Here is a 24574-nt window from a genome sequence, read left to right on the forward strand (position 1 = left end):
ATGCCCTGCCTCTTGTTGTAGGAAGGACGCCACCACGCCTCAAGGATCCGCCGCACGAGGCCAGACAGAACAGGGACGAAGCCACTGGAGCTCGCCGCCAGGGTCGTGCACGGGCGCTTGCTTATATAAGGGAACTGCACGCCGTTCCAACGACGAGCCATTCGACTCTTGCGGCGCGCGTGGACCGTATGGATCGGTGGGTTCCTCTGGCGCCTCGTCGTATCACGCCCGTCGCGGCGCATGTGCCTGACCACGTAGGTGCAGAAAAGGACCCAGATGAAGATATCCCGAGTGTGCGTGGCCTGTCACGAAAGGTCGTGCTCCAGATTCTAGACTATGTACCTTTGTGTGATTTGCCTCGTGTCGCTATGGCCTCTCGCGAATGCCAGGTTCTTGTCAGCCAAGAAAAGCTATGGAAGTGGCGCTGGGATCGTCTTGGATGGCAGAAGACGAATGTGTTGTCAGATCCGCTGCTGGATGCGCCGCCTGAGCCGATACCCATACCTGCTCGAGCCAAGCCGACGCCCGTCGTCTCGGCGTCCTCGCGCGCGGTGTCCAAGACCGTTGACCTGCTTTCCGATCTCGATTTTGATGCATTTTCCGTCCCATCAAGTGCGTCCAAGCCGTACGCACGGCGTGTGCAACGCGCGTACACGGTCCTCCGCCCGTACCTCCTGTCCCTCGTCGAGTCGCCCTCTCCTACCTCGTCCTGGCTTTTTACCAAGAGTAGTGACGTACGAGAGCAATGCGCACTGGTATGCATGTTAGCTCGTTTCGCCTCTATGTGTGTTTGTGGTGTGCCTGCTCCTGGTTTGGAGGATGTGAGCGCCATGCAAGCCAAGTTGCAGCAAGCCACTATGGCTTTGTGCACGCAATTGCGGACCGCTTTTGTGGCTAGCGAGGAGCAGTACCAAAGTGAGTCATCCTGTGCAACGGCACTCGCCTCGATGAAGCAGCATGCCGAGCTTGCATGGAGCTTGCGCTACGTACATGAGGCGCTTGGGATAGACCGGTCTTTGACGACAGAGACACGGCCGTCTCTTGTGTGGTCGGCACAGCTCTATGATATGGGAGGGAGTGTTATCGCACAGACGTTTCTTGCCTCACGACCTGTTCTGACGTCACGCGTTCCCTTTAGCCCACACGACGCTCTCGATGCGAATCTGGCGTTTTGCGCCGGCCCCGTTCGAGAGTTCGTTCAGTACCTGGAGCGGGCAGTGTCAGACGAGTGTGCGCTGATCCAGAGCGTGTTTCCGCCTGCGCAGCCAGTTCATATGGCGTTGCTCGAGCGCGTCGTGCACGATCTTGTCGCGGACTATGTGGTGAGTCTACTGCAAGAGGCGCGCGAAGCGTCAGCCGAGGCCTACTTGGATGCGTTTGTCCAGTCTTGCGTGGAGATGCAGAGACTGTGCCGAGTGCCTGCGCTGGATACAGAGGAAGCCCGGGCTCTTGTCGACTCGGTGTGGCTCACGCATGTGGATGAATACATTCAGATGGAGCTGGCATGGCAGCACAGGCATCTCAAGGACGTATGTGACCAATGGCTGCGTGACTTGGACAGAATGCTTCATTCGTCTGAGGCAGAGTCATCGTCTTTGGCGCCGCATTCTGCGGCTGAGAAGCGCTCTTTCATGGCAAGTTTCAAGCACGCGCTCTTGCGCCCGGCCGTGCGTGTCCAGCCGGCCTCGTCCGGGGAGCCAAGTTCGTCGTCGCAGCAGGAGGCACGGGAGGGCTACGTGGGCTTGCAAGATGCGCCAGGGGGTATGGACGAGAAGGACGAAGAGGAAGACGAGGCCGTCCTTTCCTATGCGCGGGCACCTGCACCACGGCGCGCGCCTTCGAACATGGCGTCTCTTTTGAATGTGGAAACAGCGGTCGACATGGTGAATATGACGCGCGTATCGCTACAGCGACTCGACGCGCTGCGTCAGACGCACACGGAGCTGAGCGGTCGAGCGCAAGCAGCGTGTATTCAGGCTCTAGTGCAGCTGTATGCCTCGCTGAATGACGAGCACATGGCGCCCGGCTTCCTCACGGCGCAGGAGCAGATCCGCGCGTATGATCCAGCGAAGCACGACCGCGCTGGCGGCCGTGGAGAGGCGGCGGATCATGTGGGACCGCTGCTTGTGTTCTTCGAGCTCGTGCATATTGGCGACACGATCCAGCTCATGATGCAGGTGTTTTTTGAGCGTCTGGACCCTGGTCTCCTGGGCAAGGCGGACTTTACGAATGCGGCTGTGCGAGAGAAGCGTCGCTTTGAGAGCGACTTGGATGACCACGTGGCAGTGGGGCTCAGTGCCGGGGTAGAGCTGCTGGTACAGCAGATTGAGTACATTGTGACCGTGCATCAGAACCCGCGCGACTTTTACCCGGAAACGGAGGCTGCGGTGGATGTGTCGCAGCCCACGGCGGCGTGCATGGAGTGCTGTGCTACCATGCAGACCTACTGCGACTTGCTTGCCGCCTGTGCTGACAAGGCGCTGCTGGACGTGTTTTACCAGGAGATTGGGTTCCGTCTGTACAGTATCCTGTGCAAGCATCTCAAGCGGCAGATTATTTCGACGTATGGCGGTGTGCGGGCGATTTCGGACCTGAATCACTACTACCACTTCATCGAGACGATGAAGCAGCCGTCGCTCACGACGCTATTCGGTGCGCTCAAGCGCGTCGCGACGCTGTTTATCGTCGACGAGCCCAAAGAGCTCGCCAAGCTGATTCAGGACACGACTCTCAGCAGCGGCACTATGCGGCCGGAGGAAATGTACGAGTTTCTGCGTGCGCGCTGCGACTTTAAAACGATCGAGAGCAAAGTCGATGCCGAGATGTATGGCATCAAGGTTCGCGAAGATTGTGTGATTACATAGATACCCTCTGTACATGGCTACGCATAGGCTACTTGGCCGACTCAAAGTGCGCCATACGGCGACGCAGCGATTCACTCAGCGCCGATGGCGGGTACATCGGCTTGGGAGGCTGATTCTCGGCGGCCGAGGAGGCATCGGCAGGAGACGGGCCTGATGCATGCGAATCCGACGACGTCTTTTCGACCGTTTGCAGGTACTTTTGGGCACGCGCACGAAGACCGCTCGTGGGTGCCATCGCCGGCGCCGGGGCGTGGTTCTCGACGTTCGCCAAGGGTGGGCGCGCGGCCGGCGGGGGCGTGGGTGCAGGGGCAGGGGATTCGGCTGGCGCCGGCGCCAGCGCTGGTGGTGGCGTGCGTGATCGCTCGTCGGCGCGCTGGAGCGAGGCTAGCAGCAGGCTCCGTGCACGTACGGGGCGTGCCTCGACAGGCGCGCTGGGCACTTGCAGGCTCTTGGCACGCGCAAGGGGCGTCGCCTCGTCTTCCCGGGAAGCCGACTCGAGCGCCTTGGTAGGGGCGGCGTGAAGAGTGGGTGCGGGGGCGGGAGGGGCGTTAGGCGCAGAGAGCGGGTGCGTGTCGGGCCGAGGAGCCTGGGCATCGGGCTCGGGGGCATTGGGAGGGGCATCAGCTTCAGGCTCTGGCATCGGGGGCGTGACCTCGGCTTCGCGAGCGGCAGGAGGCGAAGGCAGAGGAGGATGGTGCACGATCGAGTCGCTAGCGCTCTGTGACGCGTCGCCATACATACTGGGCGCGGTCTCGTCTGCGCCGTCTGCCTGTGCCGCAGGAGGCGAGGGCAGGGATCGGCGCACTTGAGACACGGTGGGCGTGGCGACGTGGACGGTCGCGCCTGAGGATACGCGGCTGCCAGACGACACGCGACTCGAGGTCGACGTGGATACCAAGCGCTTGTGTGGCTCGGACGGCGTGGTGGGGCGCTTGCGTTTGCGGTCGGTCGACGCATGCTGTGCGAGTGCCTGGATGCTCAAGCGCGACTCGTTGAGCATCTTGACGCCATGCATGAGCATGCGCACTTCGCGGCGCATTTCGCTCGATACGCGCGCCACGGCGTCCTTGTTCCATGCAGGCTGCTGGCCATGGTCTCCGTCCGCCTCGGGATCCAGCATGGACCAGTGCTCCATGGCCACAAGGCGCTTGTCGAGCTCATGCAGAAGTGGTATCGAGTGCCGTTCATAAAAGTAGAAGCGCACCATGGCTTCTTTCAGAGCGTCGCGAAGGGGCATGTCGTCGTCGGTGCCTGCACCGACGCCCGCGTCGATGTCGAGGTCCATGCCCTTGCGGTGCAGCTGGTCGACGATCGACAGGGACGGCGGCAGGCCCGGTGCCTCCTCGGTATCCTTCACCGGCGGCAGTGGCTCAGGCGCGCCTGGCACAGGCGGCTGCCAGACGCCGGACTGAGAGACACTGAGCTCCTGCAGCTGGTGCCGCGAGGCCGATGACGTCATCGTCTGGATGTACTTGGCAGCAGCCTCGGCCATTTCCGGGGTCCATGTCATGCGCTGTACAGAGCTCTGTAGACTTTGCGGCGTCGTGTACAGCTCCGGCGCAACGTGGAAGGGACCGCGATCAGACGACGAGGACGGCGCTGGTGGCATGGATGCGCGCTGCGGCACAGCCGATGCGTGCGGTGACAGCGCTGGCGACAGGCCACGCGCGGACAGAGACGTGAGTGGTCGGCCGTCCTCAGGCCGAAAGTCGGCGCGCATCGACTCGACTTGGGGTGCACGAGGCGTGCCTTGCGGCGTAGGCATGGGATCACGAGTCGCTGCCGCGGGCTTCGGCGGGCTGGCCGGTGGCGTCGGCGGCGCCGGCTCGCCGCTCTCGACCGGCTGAAGACCGCCGAAGCCGTCAGGCTTCAGTCGCCGGCCCTGCTCGTCAATCACAGACTCATCGTCGTCCACGACATCAGGGAGAATCGTCGGCACCTTGGAGTCGGGAGGGGGCGGCATGGAGCTGCGCTCGTGGCTCGGCGCAGCAGGCTGTGGCATGGGCTCGGGCTTTGATGGGGCTTGCGTGCCAGGCACGGCCTTGCGACGCACAGGCGGCATGGACGCGCGCGTCTCGGGCCAAGGTGTTTCCGTGGGCCACGGCGCGTTTGGATCGCCGCCCCACTGCGCTTCTCCCTGCCACGGCGCGTCGGTCTGCCACGGCGCTTGCTCCTGCCACGGCGCCTCTGTCTGCCACTGCGAGTACCACGCAGCATAGGCTTGCTGCTGCGCATGCCATTCCGCATAGGCCTGCGCTTGGGCTTCCGCCTGGGCTTGGGCCTCGTCGTAGTCGCGCCGTGCCTCTGGATGCACATGCCATGCAGACGACCAGTCCTGCGCCGGCGCCTCGGCAGCAGGGTCGGGGGTATGTATCGTGGGCGTAGTGGGCTGGTGGGGCGATCCAAGGACCTGCGTGCGGAAATCGCCCGACATGCCCTGCTTCGACTCGCGCTCGAGAATCTCGCGTGCAGCCAAATTCGAAGCCCTACGTCGCTCGAACGCCTCGCGCTCGTCATCACTGGGACGAGAAGACGCTTGCGTGGACGAAGTATGATGCGAGTGTTTGGACGTGGCCGTGCTCTTGCGCGACAGCATGGATCTAGTGCGGTGCGTCGTGACACTAGGCGCTCTCTCAGGACGGGGCGACATGTCACTCGCACGGTCCATGGATTCTGTGCTGTAAATCGACGGGCTGGCATCCATACCACGGAAAATGACGCCGTCGTCGCCATGATCCTGAGACGCAGATCGCTCCGACGTCGGCTTGGACGCCTCCGACGCGCCCGACGACTTGCGGGACCACAGACCCTGTAGCCAGCTCTGGTGCCGCGGATTCACCACGCGGTTCATGAGGTCTGTCAAACCTGCACCCTGCGGCGCACGCTCCATGGCAGACAGGATGCGCTGCTGCTTCTGATCTTCATCCAGTGCGGCAGACGCAGGACGAGACGGGTCGCCTGGGCTGCTCTGGCCGTCTCGCTCGTCTCCTTCACTGCCGTCGAGGCTTATCGATGCACACGACGGTGCCGTGGGCAAAAGCAGATCGCCACGCGGCTCGTGCTCAATGACCGTGTCGTCGCCGGGTGCGACCGTCGTGTTGCCGCCCGACACGTCCGCATAGGCATTCACGACATCGACCTCGTCACTTCCGTCAGCTTCGTCGCCGCCGGGCTCTCGAACCTGGGGCACGGGCGGCTCAGGGCTCGTACTTGGCTCCATCAGCACGGGCGCTGCGGGAGAAAGACTCGTACGTGCAGACCGTGAGCGTGGTCCAGTGTGCCCAAACAAGGGCGCATCGGATGGATCCATGCGCATCGGTGGGCCTGAGGGCGGTGGTCCCATCGGGGCGGGAGGCGGAGGACCGTCGAAACGCGGCGGCATGACGGGGAACGCATGGGGCGGCGCCATCATCGGCGGCGGGGGCATCATGGGGGCGGGTGGTGGTGGTGGTGGTGCAGACGTCACCAAGGGGGGCGCTGACATGGGCTGCTCCATAGGAGCCTGAGATAGGGACGACGGAGCGGTAGGCGGCGGCACGAGACTCTCCTGGCGCTCCGCCAGCTGGTCGAGATTCACCGACACGCTCGTTCCATCGTACAACTGCCAGTCAGGTAGATCGGGCATTTGGTATTCGGGCGCATGGTAGCTGTACACCACGTCCCTGTTGCGGGAGGGCGACGGCGATGGACTGCGTCCGATCTCAAAGGACTTGCGTATGAACTTGCCCATGCCGCGCAACTTGGAGGGACTCGATACCGACGGCGCCGGCGATGCAGGCGGCTGGTCCGTATGCGCAGGAGCAGGACTCGGCGAACGGCCCCGAGCTCGCTGGATGGTATCTGACACACGCGCGCGGAACGAGCGGCGTGGCGACTGCTTTTCTTCCAGCGTCGGATCTGGACCGCTCATCATAGCATCTAGGTTCGGTGATACCGGCTCATCATGCTCCCTATGCATGGTGCGGCTATGGCACGCGCTCTGAGAAAAATGACACCCTTGTTGTGGTCAGAGGACACCGACCTCGTACATTGCAACATCTACACCCACGCCTGGGTAGTCTCTCGCGTTCGTCACGTGATATAGGGTCGAGGCCGTGGCTACAGCAGGCGGAACACGAGCGCGACGCCCTCGTCGCCGGCGCCCACAAATTTGTAGCCCTTGAACTGAGACTTGTCGACGTAGGCACCGATGCCACCAGACTCGGCGCCCTGCGTGATGCCGTCGTCAGCGCCCACGGCCAAGTCCAGCACGCCGTCAGTGAAGCCATGCTGCGTGCCGATGTTTTGCATAGTCCGCACGTCCCACGTCCGCACGCGGTGGTCCATGGAGCTCGTGCTAAAGAGTGGCGTGAATGGATGAACGATCAGCTTGGTGACAGCAGCCTCATGACGTGCTTCGCCACGCACCTTGCCAGCCTTGAGATCCCACGCAATCACGCGGCCGTCCGTGCCCGCCGACACGATGTGCGTGGATGTGTGCGACGTGAGTCCGACCGACGCGCCTTGCGCAGAGGATGGCACCAAATCAATAAACTCGATCGTCTCGACACTCTCACCCGAGTCGTGGGCGTCGAGCGCATTGACCAGTTGGGCGGCGCCTCCACTATCGAGCTGAGCGATGCTCACGACGCGAATGCCACCGGCTGCCCCGCCCACGACGACCAGCTTATTATCTGGACTCACACACAGAGATGTGATACCACCATCGAGTGCGAATCGCGTGTCCGAGTCTTTGAGTTTGGCTAGCGGCGCGCCCGACGTCGGATCCCACACAATCAGCGATCCGTCGTCACTGCCCGTCACGAGGCGACGACCATCCGGCGTGAAACGGCCACACGTTACCGAGCCTGTGTGGCCGTTGAATATCATCATTTCCGCACCCGAGGGCAGCTTCCACATCCAAATCGTCGTGTCTGACGCACCGGCGACTAGCACAGGTCCCCTGGGATGCCACGTCAGCCACACGACCTCCGAGGGGCCCTCCAAATTCGTCAGAAACTCCCACGTATGCCACGCATCGCCTGAGCCGTGCCGACGCCACACGCGAACGCGGCCATCTAGGCCACCCGTAGCCACATACTCGCCATCATGACTGAACGCCACAGCCACGACACTGTCTGTATGTCCAGTGAGATGCGCCACTTCTGAGCCGTCAATCGTGTTCCAAATCCAGGCGGCATCATCCTCACCACCGCTCACAGCTAGAGGCGGCGTAGGGAACTTGGGGTGCAGCTGCACGCAGAACACAGACTTGCGGTGCGAGTAAAAGGCGGCGATCGAATCGTCCTGGAACGTTTCGTCGTCCTGGTTGTCGAGCTCGGCATCCACCTCATCCATCGGCATTTCATCGGCTCCCTCCGTTACATCCACATCCACATCCTCCTGCGTGAGTTGCAGGTCACCCTGTGCCTCCGCGTCATCCTTCCATTCGTCCGACATGACCGTGCGCTCCGTGGACAGGCAGAAAAAAAAATCCAGCCTCCTTTCGCCCACGCCACTCTGGGAAGCTGAGTCATCTCTGCCGCCGCGGTCTCCACCTCTTTTTCCATCCCCACAGCCACGGGGCTCGACATCATCGTACCTGCCCTGCTTCGCGCATTTTGCCTGGCACGAATGGCCTCGTCCTCGTCACTATCATCCGTGGAAGCGGCAAAGCGCGCCGCTGCCTATGCGGCCGTTGATGCCTACGTAAAGCCACATCACCAGGTCATCGGTATTGGATCAGGGTCCACGGTGCCGTATGTCGTGGAACGGATCTATGAGCGCAGGCATGAGCTGAGCCAGTCGTGTACATTCATACCAACAAGTTTTCAAGCAAAGAACCTGATATTGGAGCGCAACATGCGCCTAGGAGACATGGACACGGTACAGGAATTGGATGTAACGATTGACGGCGCTGACGAAGTGGACGATGGACTCAACCTGATCAAGGGTGGTGGTGCGTGCCACTTGCGCGAAAAAGTGGTCGCTGAGGCATCCAAGGAATTCGTCGTAGTTGCTGACTACCGCAAAATGTCGCACGTGCTGGGCGAGAGCTGGAAGAAGGGAGTGCCCGTAGAGGCTGCACCGTTCGCAGCGCAGCGCATCATCAGGGCCCTGGAACGCTTCGGCAGCACAGATGTCAAGCTCCGCATGGCCGTAGCCAAGGCCGGCCCCGTTGTGACAGATAACGGCAACTTGTGCATCGACGCCATCTTTCCTCAGACCCTCATGCGGAATCCTGACTACCTCTTGAAACAAATCAAGCTGATCACAGGTGTGGTAGAGGTGGGCATCTTTACGAATGTTTGCAAGGCGGCCTTCTTTGGCCATGAAGACGGCACAGTTACGAGGCAGTGGCCAGATGGTGCCAAGACGCGTACAACGTAGGCTAGCATAATGTGTCGTAAAATAGGCCCGAATTTTTTCTCCCCCCCCCCTCCATCATTTCTCGCTCCGTCCAAAGACGACCCCGCGGAAAGCGCGGCGGTGCCAAGCACCGTCGGCGACCACCTACCGCCAGAGCGACCGAGCATGCGCGAGCCATTTCGCGGTACCATGCGCTTGAAAAGCAAATTGCACGGGCCAGCGACTCCGACAAAGATGCCTTGCTGGCAGAGCAGCAAGCTCTGGGTGGACTGGAGGTGTATCAGAATCAAAGCACGACAGGTGGCGCCGTACTACGTGGCGGTGAGTCGAGCAAGTGGTGCGCCAAAATTCTGATGGAGCTATGGCCATTTAGCCGCCGTATCCAGCTACTGGACGTCGGTGCGATTGCAGGCACGGCGTATGCTAAGTGGAAGCACAAGTTTGACGTGACAAGTATCGACATACAGCCGCGTGCGCCGCATGTGCTGCAAGCTGACTTTTTCGACTTTCCCATGCCAGCGAGGGAAGAGGAGCGATTCGATGTCATTGGATTGAGCCTCGTGATCAATTTCGTGGGCGATTTGGCCAAGCGAGGCGACATGCTTCTGCACGCGCACAGATACCTGAGACGCGGTGGGTACGTGTATGTCGTGCTACCTCTACCATGTCTGACGAATAGTCGGTACATGACGCACGACCATTTTGCCAGGTTGGTACGTGCTACCGGCTACGACGTTGTACGCAACGAGGACAGTCATCGCCTTACGCGCTGGCTTTTACAGGAATCTGAGCCACGTACGGCCATTTCCCCCGACACGGATGTAAGCCGCGCGTTTTGGGACGGCACCGTCTTGGCGAAGCGCCAGCTTCGACCCGGCGCCCAGCGCAACAATTTTTGCATGCTGCTCAGCCCCGCTTGATGGGCCGTGCATTTCTCTATGTGGAGCTGTCACGTGTGCCGGTGGCTCTGACGTCATGGCCCGGCGTGGCGCTGTGGCTGATCTCTTGCCACCATGGCAGCCAAGCAGATTGCCGAGAAGCTCATTTCGGAGAACGCCATCGCGATCTTCAGCAAGTCGTACTGCCCATTCTGCGTCCGTGCCAAGCAGGTGATCTCGGGTCAGAACGTGGACCCCAGCAAGATTGGCACGATGGAGCTCGACGAGGTGAGCGAGGGCCCGGCCATCCAGGTACGTGGCGCGCATAGCTAACTAGTGTACAGGACTACCTGGCTGAGAAGACGGGTCAGCGCACGGTGCCCAACATCTTTATCTCCGGCAAGCACATCGGTGGCTGCGACGACATCATGCGCGCGCAGCAGAGCGGTGAGCTCCAGCAGCTGGTCGGTAAGCTCTAAGGAGACGCAGAGGAAGCCGAAAGTAGCGAGTGGCCTGCGTGTGAGTCATAGTCGTACATACGCTGCGCAAGCTGGCATTCTCCGCCGAGCTCCAGATCCAGGGTATACGTGTAGAGGATGCCTTCATACGTGAGCACCAGGACCACCGGCAGCGTGTTGGACACGACGGCGATGGCGCGCAGGCCCGGCCTGGGCAGCTTGAGCCACGCAAAGTCTCGTGTCGGCTCCCACATTTCTGTGACGGAGGAGGGCAAGTAGGTGCCGAGCGTTTGGGCCATGGATGTGCTGCGCCAGGCGCGCCGTTTTTTCTGCGCCAGGGCCTGGTTCGGATCACACGGCGTCGTCCATGCCGGCACGCGGAAGAGATGAACGGTGTCGGAGTCTGATGTGACACACAAGATCGTCCCTGCGACATTGAATGACATGCGAAAGATCCGTGCAGGGTACGTGCCCCGGCGGAACTGATGCAGCAGGCGTCCGCTTGGCACGGAGAACAGGCGGATGACTGTGCCTTTCTCACTCGCCGTCGCGAGAACCGTGCCAGCTGCGTTGAAAGCGAGGCATGCTACGCGCGAGCGATGAGCGGGAATCACATGGACCATCGCGAGCGTGTGCAGATTGTACACGACGACATGCGAGTCGCCGGCTTCGTGGGCCGCGTAGGCCATATAGCATTCGTCTGACGCGGGTGCGAGCACGCAAAGCCCTGTCGTGTTCATGCCCGTTTCGATGGTATGCAGCAGCTTCATATTGCTGATGTCATAGACATACAAGGCCGTAGCAAGGACGACCACGAGTCGGCGGCGGTTCATGCGGACGGCGCGGATATCGGCGGGGAAGGTCAGTTCACATATGGTCGAGTTCCGCTTCGTGTTGAGAATGTGCAGCCTCTTATCGCCGCCCGCGGGCGAGCGCACGACCACAGCTACCAGGCTGGTCGAGAAGAGCATGCTCACAAGGCATGTCGGACCCAGCTCTTTTGCGTGCACCTGCCCCCATGGCTCGCAATTCGTGATCGAGTAGCCCGACTGCGTCCCGAGCGCAATGCAGCTATAGTCCTGGTTGAAGTCGGCTACGAGAATGCCCTCCCGGCGGCCCGCCGCCGTGCGCACCAAGTCCATCGTCCCAGGCACGTACGTCGACGAGAGCTACGACCGCCGCCGCCCAGGGCCGAGGAACAAGTCACGTGTCCGATCCCTCGAGCCATAGCGGCACAACGAGGGCCGCGGACACGGCGTCTGGGATGTGAATCCAGCGATCCGCGCGTGGTTCCGGACCGACAGCGGCGATCAGCAGGGGTGGTATGCTTTCCTTGTGTCCCAACACGCGCCCGTCGGCCGACGTGTGAACGGTGTCTCGCAGGGACGCAGCTGACCTGCGCGGCTGGTCCTGCTGCTCCGCGTGGTGCAGCGGGGCATGCACACCGCCACGACGGCGCCATTGCGATGGGTCGACGGGGTACTGCTCCATTCGCTCGATCGCGGGCGTGAGCAGCTGGAGACTGTTCACGACGCCGGGCGCAGGCACGTCGAAGAGAAACCGGAACGACCGGAGGCCAGGCTCCAGCGCCCACAGGCGGATCACGCCGTCCCACGAGCCTGACGCGAACACGTCGCCGTACGGCAGGCATGCTACGCTGCAAATGTAGCGAGGCAGTGCGCGACCTGTCTCGCCCGAGGGCGGCGCATACCCATGCGCGGCATGCACCACAAACAGGGGCTTCTTTTTCGCGATGGACCACAACGACAGGGCGCCGCTGTCACTGCCACTCACAAAGTGGTGGTCATCGATCATCGAGATGCAGTCGATACTGCCTTCATGCACCTCGTTTTTCTTATCCACAGGGGTATCAACGAGGTCGCCGCCCTCGAGCAGCGCGTGTACTTTGCTCCGTGCGCCGCCACGAAATACGAGCTGACTCTCTTCGCCGATCTTCCACAGACGGCATGTCCGTTCACGCCCGCCTGCCGTCACGGCACGCTCCGCACGCAGGCACGATAGATCCTGAATCGCTTCCTGGTGCCCGAAGAGCGTCTCGATGTACGACAGCTGCTCGGCATCAAATAGCTTGACGGTGCGGTCGTAAGACGCACTATACAGCTCCTTCGACCCGCCCCGAAACGCCACAGACCGCACCGCGTCCTTGTGCCCCACCAGCGCCTTGACCCACCGCGGCGGCGTCGTCTCCCAGATGCCAATGCGCTTATCACCGCCAGCCGAGGCGCACAGACTGCCATCATCACTCACCGCCAACGAGAGCACGCTGCTCGTGTGCCCTTCGCCAGGCTGCAGAGCCACGTGCTCCAGGTGCCGCGCACGTCGTCGAGCCGCGCCACTCGTGCTGGATGTCGGCGCCTCCGCAGCATAGTCGCGGCCTCGCGGCATGACACTCACTTGTCGACCGTCGCGCAAACGCCACTGCACAATACGCCCGTCCTTGTCGGAGGTGAACAAATGAACGGCATTCGCGCCCGTGCGTGCGCATGTCATGCATGCGCGGTGGCCCCGCACGCACAGCACGTCCTTCGTCTCTGGCTTCGACAGACGCGAGGCCACAGCCAAGTGCATGCGCCCACTGCCCTCTTCGACGTCTTTGCGCAAACGCGCGGCAATATTATCGCGATCGACCGCGGCCGCATCGATGCCGTCGATCTCTTCTTTCTCATGCAGGCCCTCGAGGTACAACTTGGCCAGCCGAACCTTGGCCTCAGCGGGCGTCTCGCTCTCTTGCGCCTCGTCCTCGTCAAACGTGTGCCGCAGATCCATATCCTCGACGGCCTCCAAGCCCGCATCGTCCGAGTCGGCATCATCACCACGACGCGGCGGCGCGCGCCCCTTTCCTGCGCCCGTCTCGCCGCTGCGTTTCCGCTTCTTTTGGAAAAACGGATCCGACATGCAGGAGAAAAAACGTCGCAGCGGGTCCTGGTCAAAAAACGACGGTAGTGTCACGTGAGTGGAGGCGTGCGTCATGGCATGCGTGGGGGCGGCGTCTGGGACGTGACGTCATGTCCACCGTGGATCCAGCGGATCTACGACGTGAAGCGCGGGCGCGGAAGCAGGCGCAAGAAGATGCCATCCGGCATGCCAAGGCGCTCACGTCTGACGGCACGTATGATCCATGCGACGCGGCGGTCGTTCAGGCGCGGCAGGCACTGCGTACGGTCTACATGGCCCTATTGATGACGTGTACATTCACGCGTGCAGCCCAGCTCGTGGATATCATGATCTGGCATGACACGACGTACCATGTCATTTCATACCTTCGTGCGAGGATCGTCCACGCTGAGCAGCAGGTGACGAATGCGCCCCGTGGCAAGGGCCGCGCACCCAAACGCGAGCGCAAGAGTGCCAAGGCGTCGGACCACAAGAGGCTCCAGCAGCAGCTCTTGCAGTTTATCGACGAGGAAGTGGCGTACTATGCAGATACCATTGCATGTCTCGTGCAGCGGTATGCGCTCGACGAGACGTGCAGCGTGCTCTCGGCGCTGGCCATCCAGATCCAGCCTCAGCACGAGGCGACGCTCGCCGAGTCGGCCCGTGTGCCGGCTCATCGGCACCAGCTGTACGAAATCATACAGCGGCTCCTTACGTGCATGGGCGACTTGCACCGCTACCGTGAACTGCACTCGGCGGTGCCTGACCGACACCATCGGGTCTTCTTCCACTTTACACGCGCCGTGCTCTTTTACCACCAGGCCCACGTCCTCCTTCCCGACCATGGCAATCCATCGAATCAGCTAGCAGTCGTTGCCACCACTGTGGGCGATTCGTTCGGCGCGGTGTATCAGTACTACCGGGCGCTGTGCGTGCGTGTGCCCTTTGATAACGCGCGCCATAACCTGCAGCGCATGTTGGAAAAGGCCCTCCATGCATGGTCATCGAGTGCGCGGCGAGACGATGTGCTCGTAGCATGGCGTCAGGCTGCGCTGGAAGATTGTCCTGCGCGCCGAGTGCCTGTGCCGTCGATCAGCGCTCGGTGGGACTCGACGCACGACTACTTTGACTCGTTGGTGGCTTTCCACAGTCTGTGCTTTCTGCGCGCCGACTTGGATACGGCCTGCGTCCTCCATGATGCGATTCTACGTCACATGCTCATGGCAGTCGATATGCATGAGCTGCGTGCCGTCGACTATCTGCGCATTCTCGTGACCGGCCTGTGCGCTTCGTGGACGACGCGGCTGTGCCCGGCGCCGCTGCACGAACGTCTGCCGTTTTCGCTCGGCGCGCCCTACTCGGCGCACATGGACGCGGACGTCCTTGCCGAGCATGTGCGCGCGGCGTGGGGCACGCTGCTGGTGTGCCACGTCCTGGGTATGTTGACGGCGCTCCTGGCCGTCATCCGGCACGAGCTCATGAGTCTGCTGCGGGACAGGCGGCCTGATAGCGAGGCCGGGCCGATGGACATGGGCCGCATCCTGCGCCGTACGCTGCCGTCTGTGCGCATCGGCCTCAAGTGGGTCAGGGGCCACGTCGACTACATGGCCTCGTGCCGGGCGCAGGCAGCGCAGGCGGCCGAGGAGCTGCAGCAGGCCGTCGACCAGCAGAAAACGCCCTCGAGTCTAGCGACGGATGCCGTCGCGCGACTGGCGTGTGTGCAGCGCAGTGTCGAGGCGCGCATGTCCTCGTTTTGGAGTGCGCTCATCGACTTTGGCAACCTCTTGCAGGCGGCCTATCCACCCAGCGTGCTTCCCGTGGCGCCCGAGGCCTCCATCTTCATCGAGGAGGACGTCGACCTGCAGTTTCTCGGTCCGATCCGCCGCGTCATGCACCCGACGGAGGCGTCGCCGTATGCGCTGCCTGACTTGGCGCCGCTGCCGAGTGCGCACGCCGACTATGCGCGGGTTCTGGACGTCGAGCGAGACATTCGGGGCATGGCCACCTCGGAAGCGTGCGGCCTCGTGTACGACGAAGCACGGGCGATGTTCGTGTCGCGTGCCGCGCCGGTCGAGGCGGACGACCCGATTGAGCTCGCGATGCGGGCGATGGACGTGCACATGGATCACGCCTGGTCGCAGAGCAAGCCGGCGCAGGATGCGCCCGCATGGCCTTCGTCTACGTGGACGGATCCGTGGACGACATCGAACTCGATTTGGACGACGTGGCCAAGCTAAGGCGCTGCAAGACGGTCAAGCGAGCACGCAGCGCACTCATATCGGAGGGGCGCACATCGACGACGTGCACGTCCTCTTTCTCGAGCACCTGCCGTGCCCAGTCGATGCGCGCACGCACAGCTCCGCTCCGGATCAAGTCGAGGAGGATCCGCGGCACCGAGTCGCCGAATAGGCGCGACAGCGACGCGAGCGGCACGCACGTGTAGGCCTGGACATGGCACTCGATGAGGCGCGTCAAGAGGGTATGCAGCAGCGTATCTGCGCGTTGCACGCCGATGGCTGGATCACAGCGCCACGCCGACGCATGTGCGTCGCGCACCAGAGCAATGCACGACGGCCAGTCGGACACGAGGTACGTGCTGAGCACGTCGCGAGGCGCGCGTGCCACGTCGGTGTACTGCCGAAACGACGCGTCCTGCAGCACTTGTGCGGCGCGCGCGCGCTGCACGGACGGCGGATGTACGCATAGCGCCCATAGCACGGCGTACCACGCACCCTGGGCGGGGCCGAGGAGGTCAGCGTACGCGTCGCTGTGCTCCGACAGGAGCGGCTCGGGCAGTGCGTCGCGGCACAGCGTCCACTGTGCGACCAGGCGCCACGCAGCGAGGCGCGCCGCCACGTCCTCACAGGATGCGTCGGGCAGGCCCGCCACGTCCCGCACGAGCTGCCACCCCTCCGTCGAGTGACTCCGCACGAGCGCACGCAGCATGGTGTGGGCCTGTTCATAGCACAGCAAGACCCGCTCGGCGTCGCCCATGTCGTGCGCTGTCTGTAGTATGCCGACGTACGAAGCCAGGGCATGCTCGTTCGTGATGCCATACTCGCGGGCGCTCTCGTAGTGCTCGAGCGCCGCACGAAACGCGCCGCGTCGGCGGAAGTGCGCGCCCAGCAGGCAGTGGATGCGGCGCGCACGCTCCGGCGTATGCTGGGACGCGGCCAAGTCCGCCAAGAGCCGCTCTTGCTCTTCGTGGACGTGGGCGGCCGTCGTAGCCAGCCACGTGTCCCACGCCGCCTCGTTCGGCATACCTGCCTCGCATCGCACCGAGCGCAGCTTGTCCGCATCCCACAAGTGCGCCTGCATGTACGCCGCCGCCTCGACTAAAGCAGCTTCACGCTGCGCCGGTGCCACCGCCGCCACATGCAGCAGGTAGCGGACGCGCGTCCACCCGCCCAGCGTGGCCTCCCAACCCGACATGGTGGCGTAGGTGGCGGTGGTCTTGCCATCGGCCGAGGCGCACGGCGTGGGGAGCAACGCCTCAGCTGCGCCGCCCTTCGCTAGGCGGCCGTCATGACGTGGGCGCCACAGCTCGAAGCGGTCGGACGCATCGCTAGCTCCGAGGAGCGCATCGCGCAGTACACGCGCCTCCTCGAGCACGCTCTGCACGACACGCCGAGTGCGTCGCTTCCGTCCCTGGTCCGCACGTACGTCGATGGCGCCGTGCTGGACCCTGTGAATACGACCGGCGCGGGCTTGCTCGTCGGCCGGCACATGCTGGCCCACCTCGCCACCCAGCTCGCTGCTGCACACATACCCGCCAACATACTGTGCACGATCGTAAGCGATACCCTTGCCACGTGCGAAGCGTCGTCGATCATGGGGGATGACGAGCTGGGACCATGGCGCGTGCTCCTCGCCGAGCAGTACGCGTCGCTCTCGCGATGGCGCGACGCCGCACAAGCGCTGCAGTCCATCACGCCTCATGCTGCGCGGCGTATACCCCAGCTGTCGTTCGCCCAGCTATGCGTGCGCGTCGTCGAGCTGTGGCTCCATGACCTGCCATCCCACGTCGCCGAAGCTGAGCAGGCCATCAAGCGCGCCAACTCTGCGATACTCGACGAGCGCGACAACAAGGCTCTCGTGCACGAGCTGTGGTCGTATCATGCACGCGTCCTCGCGATACAGCACAGATTCATGGAGGCGGCGGCGCGCTACATGGACTTGCCTCATGCCGACATGTATGCGGCCGTGTATGCCATCATCTCGCCACCTAGTGCGCAGCGCACATCCATGCTCACACGCCTCGCCCAGCGAGCTTCGGCCTGGCCGTTTGCACAGACACTACATCACGCCGCAGAGGGACGCTTTTTGCGGCCGGCCGACTTGGAGGCCCTCGCGCCGTTCCTCGGCGGTGTGCCGGTACAGCCCGATGTGTTTGTCGAACACAATGTATGCGTGGCCCTCTCGTTCTTCTCCAGTGTACCCCTTACTCAGCTAACACGCCTCGTCGGCCTCGACGCGCACGAACACGGCGTACAGGCATGCGAGGCGGCCGTCGCACGCTTGCTCTCCCAAGGCGTCCTGCCCACCGACACATGCTGGATCGATCAAGTCACACAGGCCGTGTACCTAGACGCTCCCGATGCCGAGACCGATCGAGAAGCGCGCATATCGGCCTGCCTACAGGCCCTCGATGCGGCGCACGCCCGTCTATCCGCCTAGCCGCCTTCATTCGTCCATATCGTCTACATACCCATCTTGCGCCGCATCGTCCTCATGGTCTTCGCGCGCCTGCCTCTCACGATCCTCACGCGAGTACAGGCTGAAGTCGACCTCCTTGACAGACTCGTCCGTCTTCTCCTCCTCGACACGCGCATCTGGCTTGGCAAAGATCTCTCGACCTGTCGGCTTGGCTTTCATACGACGATACTCTTCACGCTCCTTCGGCGTCAGCGATGCCACATAGGCCTCTTCCTTTTGCGCTCGAAGCAGCTCCTGCTTTCGCATATACTCAATGCGCCAGGCATTGAATCGCTCCACCGTCACAGCTGTACCACGGAACTTTTCTTCCTCCGCTCGAAGCTCCGCCTCGCGCCGTTCGCTCGCAGCCTTCTCAGCCTCCTGGGCCTGCCGCGTCATATAGTCTGTCAGCGACTCCCGCAAATGCGATGCTAACGCAAACACCATCGGCATGCCCAGCGATTCCTTCGCCACTTGCTCAAGCTCTTTCGCTAACAGCTGCACACCCTCGCGTGGATCATCACGCGGTGGCTCCTCGTCCTCTGGCGGTGGCATGCCCAACACCTGCCTGCCATCCTCCAGGACATGTATGTGTAGCTCTGGCACGTCATCGGGGTACTGCTCCGTATACTGCACATCTAAGAGCAGAATAGGGTCTATCCAGTCAGCTCACACAAACCTACCCTGCTTGGCCTCGTCATAATCTTCTGGCACAACGCGGATCTGAAGATGCGTCGGTGAAAGCTCTGACTCGTCAGCATACCTCGACATACTCTGTAGCTCCTCAATATAGATGCTCTCGAGCACCTCTAGCTCCTCCGATAACACCTGCTCATGTTCCTCCGCTGACACCATCTCGACAACAGAGATCAACGGCGAAAGACGATAGAATCCAGGGCGCCCACGAGGCTGGTGGAGTGCAATAGCTTGCTAACTTCTTATACGATCATCTCTCGACATTCGAGGTGATTTGTAGGTCTACTGGCGCAATGGTAGCGTATCAGCCTTCTACACGTTGGAGGCGAGCTGAGGGTTGCGGGTTCGAGCCCCGCGTGGACCTCATTTTTTTTGCTCTCGGTTCAGGTAGACCACCTCGGCACCCATGTGGACGACATAATTTTGCCGGCGCGTTTTGCTCTATGACACTGGCCTCAGAAGTATCTGTTCCTTGGGCTCTCATGCAAAGATACATGCTTCTTGAGCACGAACTTCCGTAGAGACCACATGTGTACGCGTTGCATCTCTGGCCTGTTGCTAAGCGTGTCGCTCGCACCAAATCTATAGACGTGCCCCTGAGAACGCCGAGGCTGGTGACCACCCGGATGCTAAACGCATTCTCCATCCTCGAGTGGCATCCCGGCGGCGAGCTCTATCCCATCCGCCTGAATGACAGGCCGCGCGCAGCATCGGAGAAAGTACGACTTTTGCCACGTGGACAACACGTGGAGTCAGAAGGCCGCCGAAGACGAAAGAAGGCCGATTGCTCGGAAGGGGGCGTGCGCCCCGGTAGGTACAAGTGAAAAAGCAAGCCAATCTTCCTTTGCCACAGCGTTACCTTGTAAGGATCGCTACATACAGCATGATTGGCGCTCTTACTCGTGGACTTCGCATGGCGCCCTCTACGGGCCGCCTGCTTTCTCAGCCGCTTCGTGCTGCTCCTCTGGGCGGTGTGCGCTTCAACTCTGGCAAGGTCTCGGGCCCTGTGATCGGTATCGATCTGGGTACGACCAACTCCTGTGTCTCGATCATGGAGGGCCAGCAGGCCCGCGTCATCGAGAACTCGGAAGGCGGCCGTACTACCCCCTCGGTCGTTGCTTTCACGAAGGACGGCGAACGCCTGGTGGGTGTGCCCGCCAAGCGTCAGGCTGTCGTGAACCCTGAGGCCACTCTGTTCGCCACCAAGCGTCTTATCGGTCGCAAGTTCACCGACCGCGAGGTGCAGAAGGACATTGACAATGTGCCATTCAAGATTGTTGCTCACACGAACGGTGATGCTTGGCTTGAGGCGCGTGGACAGCGCTACTCGCCATCGCAGATTGGTGCCTTTGTGGTCGGCAAGCTCAAGGACACTGCCTCTGGCTACTTGGGCAAGTCCGTCAAGCACGCCGTGATTACGGTGCCTGCTTACTTCAATGACTCGCAGCGTCAGGCTACTAAAGACGCAGGCACCATTGCTGGCCTGGAAGTGCTGCGTGTTATCAACGAGCCCACTGCCGCTGCTCTGGCTTACGGTCTTGACCGCCAAGACAATGCCACCATCGCTGTCTTCGATCTGGGTGGTGGTACCTTTGATGTGTCTATTCTTGAGATGTCGAAGGGCGTTTTCGAGGTCAAGTCGACGAACGGTGACACGCACCTTGGTGGTGAAGACTTTGACATTGTCATCGTTGAGCACCTTGTCAAGGAATTCCAGAAGGAGAACGGCATTGACCTGAGCAAGGACCGTATGGCTATTCAGCGTATTCGCGAGGCTGCTGAGAAGGCCAAGATTGAGCTTTCGAGCACCTCGTCGACGGACATCAGCCTCCCCTACATCACGGCCGACGCTTCGGGCCCCAAGCACATCAACTCGAAGATGACCCGTGCTCAGCTCGAGGGCATGATTAGCAAGCTGATTCAGCGCACGGTCGATCCATGCAACAAGGCTATGGCGGATGCCGGTGTCAAGCCCAGCGACGTGAACGATGTGATCATGGTCGGTGGTATGAGCCGTATGCCGAAGGTGCTCGACACTGTGAAGAACATCTTCAAGCGCGAGCCCTCGAAGGGTGTGAACCCTGACGAGGCCGTGGCTATTGGTGCCTCGATCCAGGGTGGTGTGCTGTCTGGCCATGTGACTGACATTCTCCTGCTCGATGTGACGCCACTGTCGCTCGGTATTCAGACGCTGGGTGGTGTGTTCACCCGCCTGATCAACCGCAACACAACGATTCCCACCAAGAAGAGCCAGGTGTTCTCGACCGCCGCTGACGGCCAGACTGCCGTGGACATTCAGGTCTACCAGGGTGAGCGTGAGCTCGTGAAGGACAACAAGCTTCTTGGCAACTTCCAGCTCACCGGTATTCCCCCCGCCCCTAAGGGTGTGCCTCAGATCGAGGTTACCTTTGACATTGACGCCGACGGTATCGTGAACGTTGGTGCTAAAGACAAGGCTACCAACAAGGACCAGAGCATGACGATCGCTGCTGGCTCCGGTCTCTCTGAACAGGAGATTGAGCGCATGGTGAACGACGCTGAGCAGCACGCTGAGGCTGACAAGGCTCGCCGTGTGGTCATTGAGGAGGCTAACCGCGCCCAGAGTGTGGCTGGAGAGACGAGCAAGGCCATGGCCGAGTTCAAGGACCAACTCGACAAGGAGGAGGCCGAGAAGGTTCAGAAGCTGGTGGAGGAGCTCGAGGGTCTGGCCAGCCGCGGTATTTCGGGTGACGCTGAGCTCACTGCTGATGAGATCAAGGCTAAGATTGACGAGACGCAGCAGGCTTCGCTAGGTCTCTTCAAGAAGGTGTACGAAAGCCGCGCTCAGTCGGACAACCAGGGCGAGGGCGAGAAGAAGGAATAAGTCATTGACACGTAGTTGCGTATGTCGCTGATGCTCTTTCGCCTATAAATCTACCGTGAATAGCAAAAGAATGCAATAATGATTGCCTCTACTTGGATGAGGAGAGAATGAGCTGAACGAAGGTGGGGAGCATGGTCTTGATAGCGTGAGTGGTTGGCGCCACGAGTGATGATCCAGCCGGTTGCTCAGCTTGCATCATGCGAGCTCGACGCAACGCAGTAGCATCAGCATCTTCTGGTCCTGAGTCGTCGTCGGATGAGGATAGGGGATCCGAATCAGATGTCTCGTCATCGGATCCGTCAAGCTCTTCAATTTCGTCTTGCAAACCGGAACCAAAGCCGAACTGCTCCGACATGGTATTGATGAAAGCTTCTTCTTCCTGTGGCTCATCTGCAGCACGAGCGACGGCCTTATTCACCAACTTGCGCCGCCGCTTCAGTTCACGTTGCAGCTTTAATTTATACACATGCTGGATAACCGCGTCGACTTCTTTCATAACACAAGCTCGATCCACATGGCTAAGAGCTAGGCACTGCTCCAGATCAATCCATCCGAGGCCACAAGCTTTCGCTTCGCGAGGATCACGGACATAGTTGACAAAGAGTTCAATCCAATGGATGAGGCGCTGGAACAGTCCCGAGCCTTTCGTATGAACTTGATGTACAAAGTGATAGAATTTCTGTTGATGACGCTGCACCAAATTGACAAAGGCCGATACCACTGCGTCTGGATTTGAAGCATGAAGCGATGCATTCTCTTCAACCGTTTTGATTAGGTCGTTGACAAACACTTGTACGTCACCTAATGTGTCACTCACATTCGCCACGCGATACACCTGAGCCAGGGGCGCATAGAAAATCGTCACCATATCTTTTAACAACTCTGTTGTAGCATTGTCGTAGATCAAACTGATAATCTGCTCTTTGGTGTGAATGGCAGAGCACAAACTCAAGTAGACACGCAAATCCTCGAGCAGCCAGGCGTCGTCTGACTCTGGCTCAGCGTCAGGGAGGCCGAGGGATCTGGCATGTGCCCTCTGTTTCTTGAATTTTTGGTACGCAGTGCACGCCCGATTTATTCGGGATAATTGCCTTGGCTGGAGTTCAGCGGCTAGCGGGGAGCGCAGAACCACCACTAGGACGTCAACACCCTCAGCCTCAGCTTGTTCATAGAATAGGCATTGCATTTCGTGAGATAATGCAATAAAAGCATCTACCTTGTCGGCATACACAGGATCGGGTATCTTTGCCCGCACGTTGAGTGTGAGCTCTTTGATTTCATGAAGTTCCTCATGCAGCTTCCCGGTATACATGCGCTGCAACAAACTCTTTTGGCCAAAGGGCTGCGCAAGAAACAAATCAAGGAAAGAACGCATCATGGCCACAGGGTTAGATATACGCAGAATGCCCCGCACAACAAAGTACGGCATCATGGAGTGCATGTACTTGAGATGTGCGAATGCTCGCGATGATGAATCGCGCGCCACAAACATGGTGAAAAGACCTGACGCCATCGAAACCGTAGCCCAGTCGACAATCACCTTGTACTCGGGTGGGAGATCTTGGACATGGGGGCAGGAGCGAATCGTAGCAAATACCTGGCTCAGACCATCGGGTTTCAGGAGCATGGACTTGAACGTATCGAGGTGTGATTGGAGAATACGAGCTCGCTCTGCCATTTGATCCGCAAATTCCTTGAGTTCTGTCTCGCGAACGGCGTCTGCTTGGCGTCGCGCATGAGCATCAGCCTTGTCTTCACTCGTGAGAATCGTTGGGTCATGGACGAGGAAGTCCTGGAACGCTTCACTGTCTGCCAGCACAGGAATACCGAGAATGTGGCGCAAAAATGCCCGGAGCGTCAAGCGATTGCGTTCACGGAGTAGTGCATTGGGTGTGACGGCGGTCATGTCGACCCATTCGCCGTCTCTATCTTCCTGTTGCAGCGCACCATTGACTTCGACGGCGGCCATGTCCTTGGGTGGTAGTTCTGGGATCTCCTGCGCAGGGAACTGAGCACGCAACACTTTGTAGAGGCGGTGAAAATCGCTGTACCGACGGGCGACATGGATTTCTTCTTGGTGAGCTCGCGTGCTCACGATAAACTCATCCAAGGTCTTGTTCCGAATGTGGCCGCGTCTGATCGTCCGGCGCACAGACACAATGTCGATTTTCGTGCCTTTGTCACTCGACGATTTTCGCGTCGCCATCCGATGTGCATCCATGGTGAAGAGGCGCTCGCGATCAACGCCGCTGACACGCACGATCTCCTCCTCAACGCCCTTGGCACGCAGACCTCCGCTGACGAGCATGGTCAGGTACGCTGTCGTTTTATCAGCCATGGACGCAGATTTGGATTCCCTTACAGGATCGATCATAATGAGGTTACGTTCCAGCATGCGCTCGACAAAGGCCTGTACCTTGTTAGGGAAAAAATCGGGTGGCGCGCTTTCGAAGAAGGGAAACGTGAGCACAAATTGATGGAGTAAGTGTCGGATCAGTGGCAGATTGTCACGTTGCACAGGATTTGGCGTGCGAAAGGGCGGTCCCAATTGCTCTAGAGCGTCTGGCTGCTGCATTTGTGCCAGTTCTTTTTCTAACTGGAGACGCACGAGCGTCTTTTTCAGATAATGCGCGCGTAGCGGCGTCAATGCATGTGCTGCGCTGTCAGGAGCGTACTGAGTCTTGTTCGCGCTGTGGAAGCCAGCACGACGAAATGGATTCGTCTCGGAACCCATGTCGTGGCCGGCCAACTATGCGAGGGGTCCAAGCGCCGACGCCTCAGCTCCCATGTACCTTGGCGTGCGCCTCGGCCAGGCCCCGGGATCACGTGATCCCGGGAGGTGAGGGGCATGCAGGGCGCAGCATGATCTGTCCGTCC

The 24574-nt window shown here is 60.8% G+C and overlaps 14 protein-coding genes and 1 non-coding gene across 15 annotated transcripts; 8 read left to right on the forward strand and 7 right to left on the reverse strand.

Moving 5' to 3' along the window:
- Nucleotides 1-188: 188 nt before the first annotated feature.
- On the forward strand, nucleotides 189-2864 carry MRET_1383 (recyclin-1; the record flags this gene model as incomplete). Its single annotated transcript, XM_027628010.1, has 1 exon — nucleotides 189-2864. The coding sequence occupies one exon, from the start codon at nucleotides 189-191 to the stop codon at nucleotides 2862-2864; it is 2676 nt and encodes an 891-aa protein (XP_027483740.1).
- Nucleotides 2865-2892: 28 nt separating this feature from the next.
- MRET_1384 (cell division protein) lies at nucleotides 2893-6822 on the reverse strand (the record flags this gene model as incomplete). The annotated part of the gene is made up of 1 exon (XM_027628011.1): nucleotides 2893-6822. One exon carries the CDS (start codon nucleotides 6820-6822, stop codon nucleotides 2893-2895), a length of 3930 nt encoding a protein of 1309 aa, XP_027483743.1.
- Nucleotides 6823-6962: 140 nt separating this feature from the next.
- Nucleotides 6963-8303, reverse strand: MRET_1385 (ribosome biogenesis protein Sqt1; the record flags this gene model as incomplete). The annotated part of the gene is made up of 1 exon (XM_027628012.1): nucleotides 6963-8303. The coding sequence occupies one exon, from the start codon at nucleotides 8301-8303 to the stop codon at nucleotides 6963-6965; it is 1341 nt and encodes a 446-aa protein (XP_027483742.1).
- Nucleotides 8304-8477: 174 nt separating this feature from the next.
- On the forward strand, nucleotides 8478-9233 carry MRET_1386 (ribose 5-phosphate isomerase A; the record flags this gene model as incomplete). The annotated part of the gene is made up of 1 exon (XM_027628013.1): nucleotides 8478-9233. The coding sequence occupies one exon, from the start codon at nucleotides 8478-8480 to the stop codon at nucleotides 9231-9233; it is 756 nt and encodes a 251-aa protein (XP_027483745.1).
- Nucleotides 9234-9565: 332 nt separating this feature from the next.
- Nucleotides 9566-10132, forward strand: MRET_1387 (25S rRNA (adenine2142-N1)-methyltransferase; the record flags this gene model as incomplete). Its single annotated transcript, XM_027628014.1, has 1 exon — nucleotides 9566-10132. The coding sequence occupies one exon, from the start codon at nucleotides 9566-9568 to the stop codon at nucleotides 10130-10132; it is 567 nt and encodes a 188-aa protein (XP_027483744.1).
- Nucleotides 10133-10225: 93 nt separating this feature from the next.
- Nucleotides 10226-10569, forward strand: MRET_1388 (glutaredoxin 3; the record flags this gene model as incomplete). Its single annotated transcript, XM_027628015.1, has 2 exons — nucleotides 10226-10402; nucleotides 10435-10569. The coding sequence occupies 2 exons, from the start codon at nucleotides 10226-10228 to the stop codon at nucleotides 10567-10569; spliced, it is 312 nt and encodes a 103-aa protein (XP_027483737.1).
- On the reverse strand, nucleotides 10566-11690 carry MRET_1389 (autophagy-related protein 18; the record flags this gene model as incomplete). Its single annotated transcript, XM_027628016.1, has 2 exons — nucleotides 10566-10603; nucleotides 10631-11690. 2 exons carry the CDS (start codon nucleotides 11688-11690, stop codon nucleotides 10566-10568), a joined length of 1098 nt encoding a protein of 365 aa, XP_027483736.1.
- A 61-nt stretch (nucleotides 11691-11751) lies between these two features.
- MRET_1390 (ribosomal RNA-processing protein 9) lies at nucleotides 11752-13464 on the reverse strand (the record flags this gene model as incomplete). Its single annotated transcript, XM_027628017.1, has 1 exon — nucleotides 11752-13464. One exon carries the CDS (start codon nucleotides 13462-13464, stop codon nucleotides 11752-11754), a length of 1713 nt encoding a protein of 570 aa, XP_027483805.1.
- A 110-nt stretch (nucleotides 13465-13574) lies between these two features.
- MRET_1391 (telomerase activating protein Est1) lies at nucleotides 13575-15680 on the forward strand (the record flags this gene model as incomplete). The annotated part of the gene is made up of 1 exon (XM_027628018.1): nucleotides 13575-15680. The coding sequence occupies one exon, from the start codon at nucleotides 13575-13577 to the stop codon at nucleotides 15678-15680; it is 2106 nt and encodes a 701-aa protein (XP_027483806.1).
- On the reverse strand, nucleotides 15622-16875 carry MRET_1392 (COP9 signalosome complex subunit 1; the record flags this gene model as incomplete). The annotated part of the gene is made up of 1 exon (XM_027628019.1): nucleotides 15622-16875. The coding sequence occupies one exon, from the start codon at nucleotides 16873-16875 to the stop codon at nucleotides 15622-15624; it is 1254 nt and encodes a 417-aa protein (XP_027483803.1).
- Nucleotides 16876-16968: 93 nt separating this feature from the next.
- On the forward strand, nucleotides 16969-18120 carry MRET_1393 (COP9 signalosome complex subunit 4; the record flags this gene model as incomplete). Its single annotated transcript, XM_027628020.1, has 1 exon — nucleotides 16969-18120. One exon carries the CDS (start codon nucleotides 16969-16971, stop codon nucleotides 18118-18120), a length of 1152 nt encoding a protein of 383 aa, XP_027483804.1.
- Nucleotides 18121-18126: 6 nt separating this feature from the next.
- MRET_1394 (Rwd-domain protein) lies at nucleotides 18127-18993 on the reverse strand (the record flags this gene model as incomplete). The annotated part of the gene is made up of 3 exons (XM_027628021.1): nucleotides 18127-18794; nucleotides 18822-18884; nucleotides 18912-18993. 3 exons carry the CDS (start codon nucleotides 18991-18993, stop codon nucleotides 18127-18129), a joined length of 813 nt encoding a protein of 270 aa, XP_027483809.1.
- Nucleotides 18994-19112: 119 nt separating this feature from the next.
- On the forward strand, nucleotides 19113-19198 carry MRET_t0021. Its single transcript has one exon. It is a non-coding gene; the product is annotated as a tRNA-Arg (tRNA).
- Nucleotides 19199-19717: 519 nt separating this feature from the next.
- Nucleotides 19718-21697, forward strand: MRET_1395 (molecular chaperone DnaK; the record flags this gene model as incomplete). The annotated part of the gene is made up of 1 exon (XM_027628022.1): nucleotides 19718-21697. One exon carries the CDS (start codon nucleotides 19718-19720, stop codon nucleotides 21695-21697), a length of 1980 nt encoding a protein of 659 aa, XP_027483810.1.
- An 88-nt stretch (nucleotides 21698-21785) lies between these two features.
- Nucleotides 21786-24431, reverse strand: MRET_1396 (PX domain protein; the record flags this gene model as incomplete). Its single annotated transcript, XM_027628023.1, has 1 exon — nucleotides 21786-24431. One exon carries the CDS (start codon nucleotides 24429-24431, stop codon nucleotides 21786-21788), a length of 2646 nt encoding a protein of 881 aa, XP_027483807.1.
- Between the last annotated feature and the right edge of the window lie 143 nt (nucleotides 24432-24574).

The sequence above is a fragment of the Malassezia restricta genome, chromosome II (genome assembly GCF_003290485.1).
Source record: "Malassezia restricta chromosome II, complete sequence".
NCBI lineage: Eukaryota > Fungi > Basidiomycota > Malasseziomycetes > Malasseziales > Malasseziaceae > Malassezia > Malassezia restricta.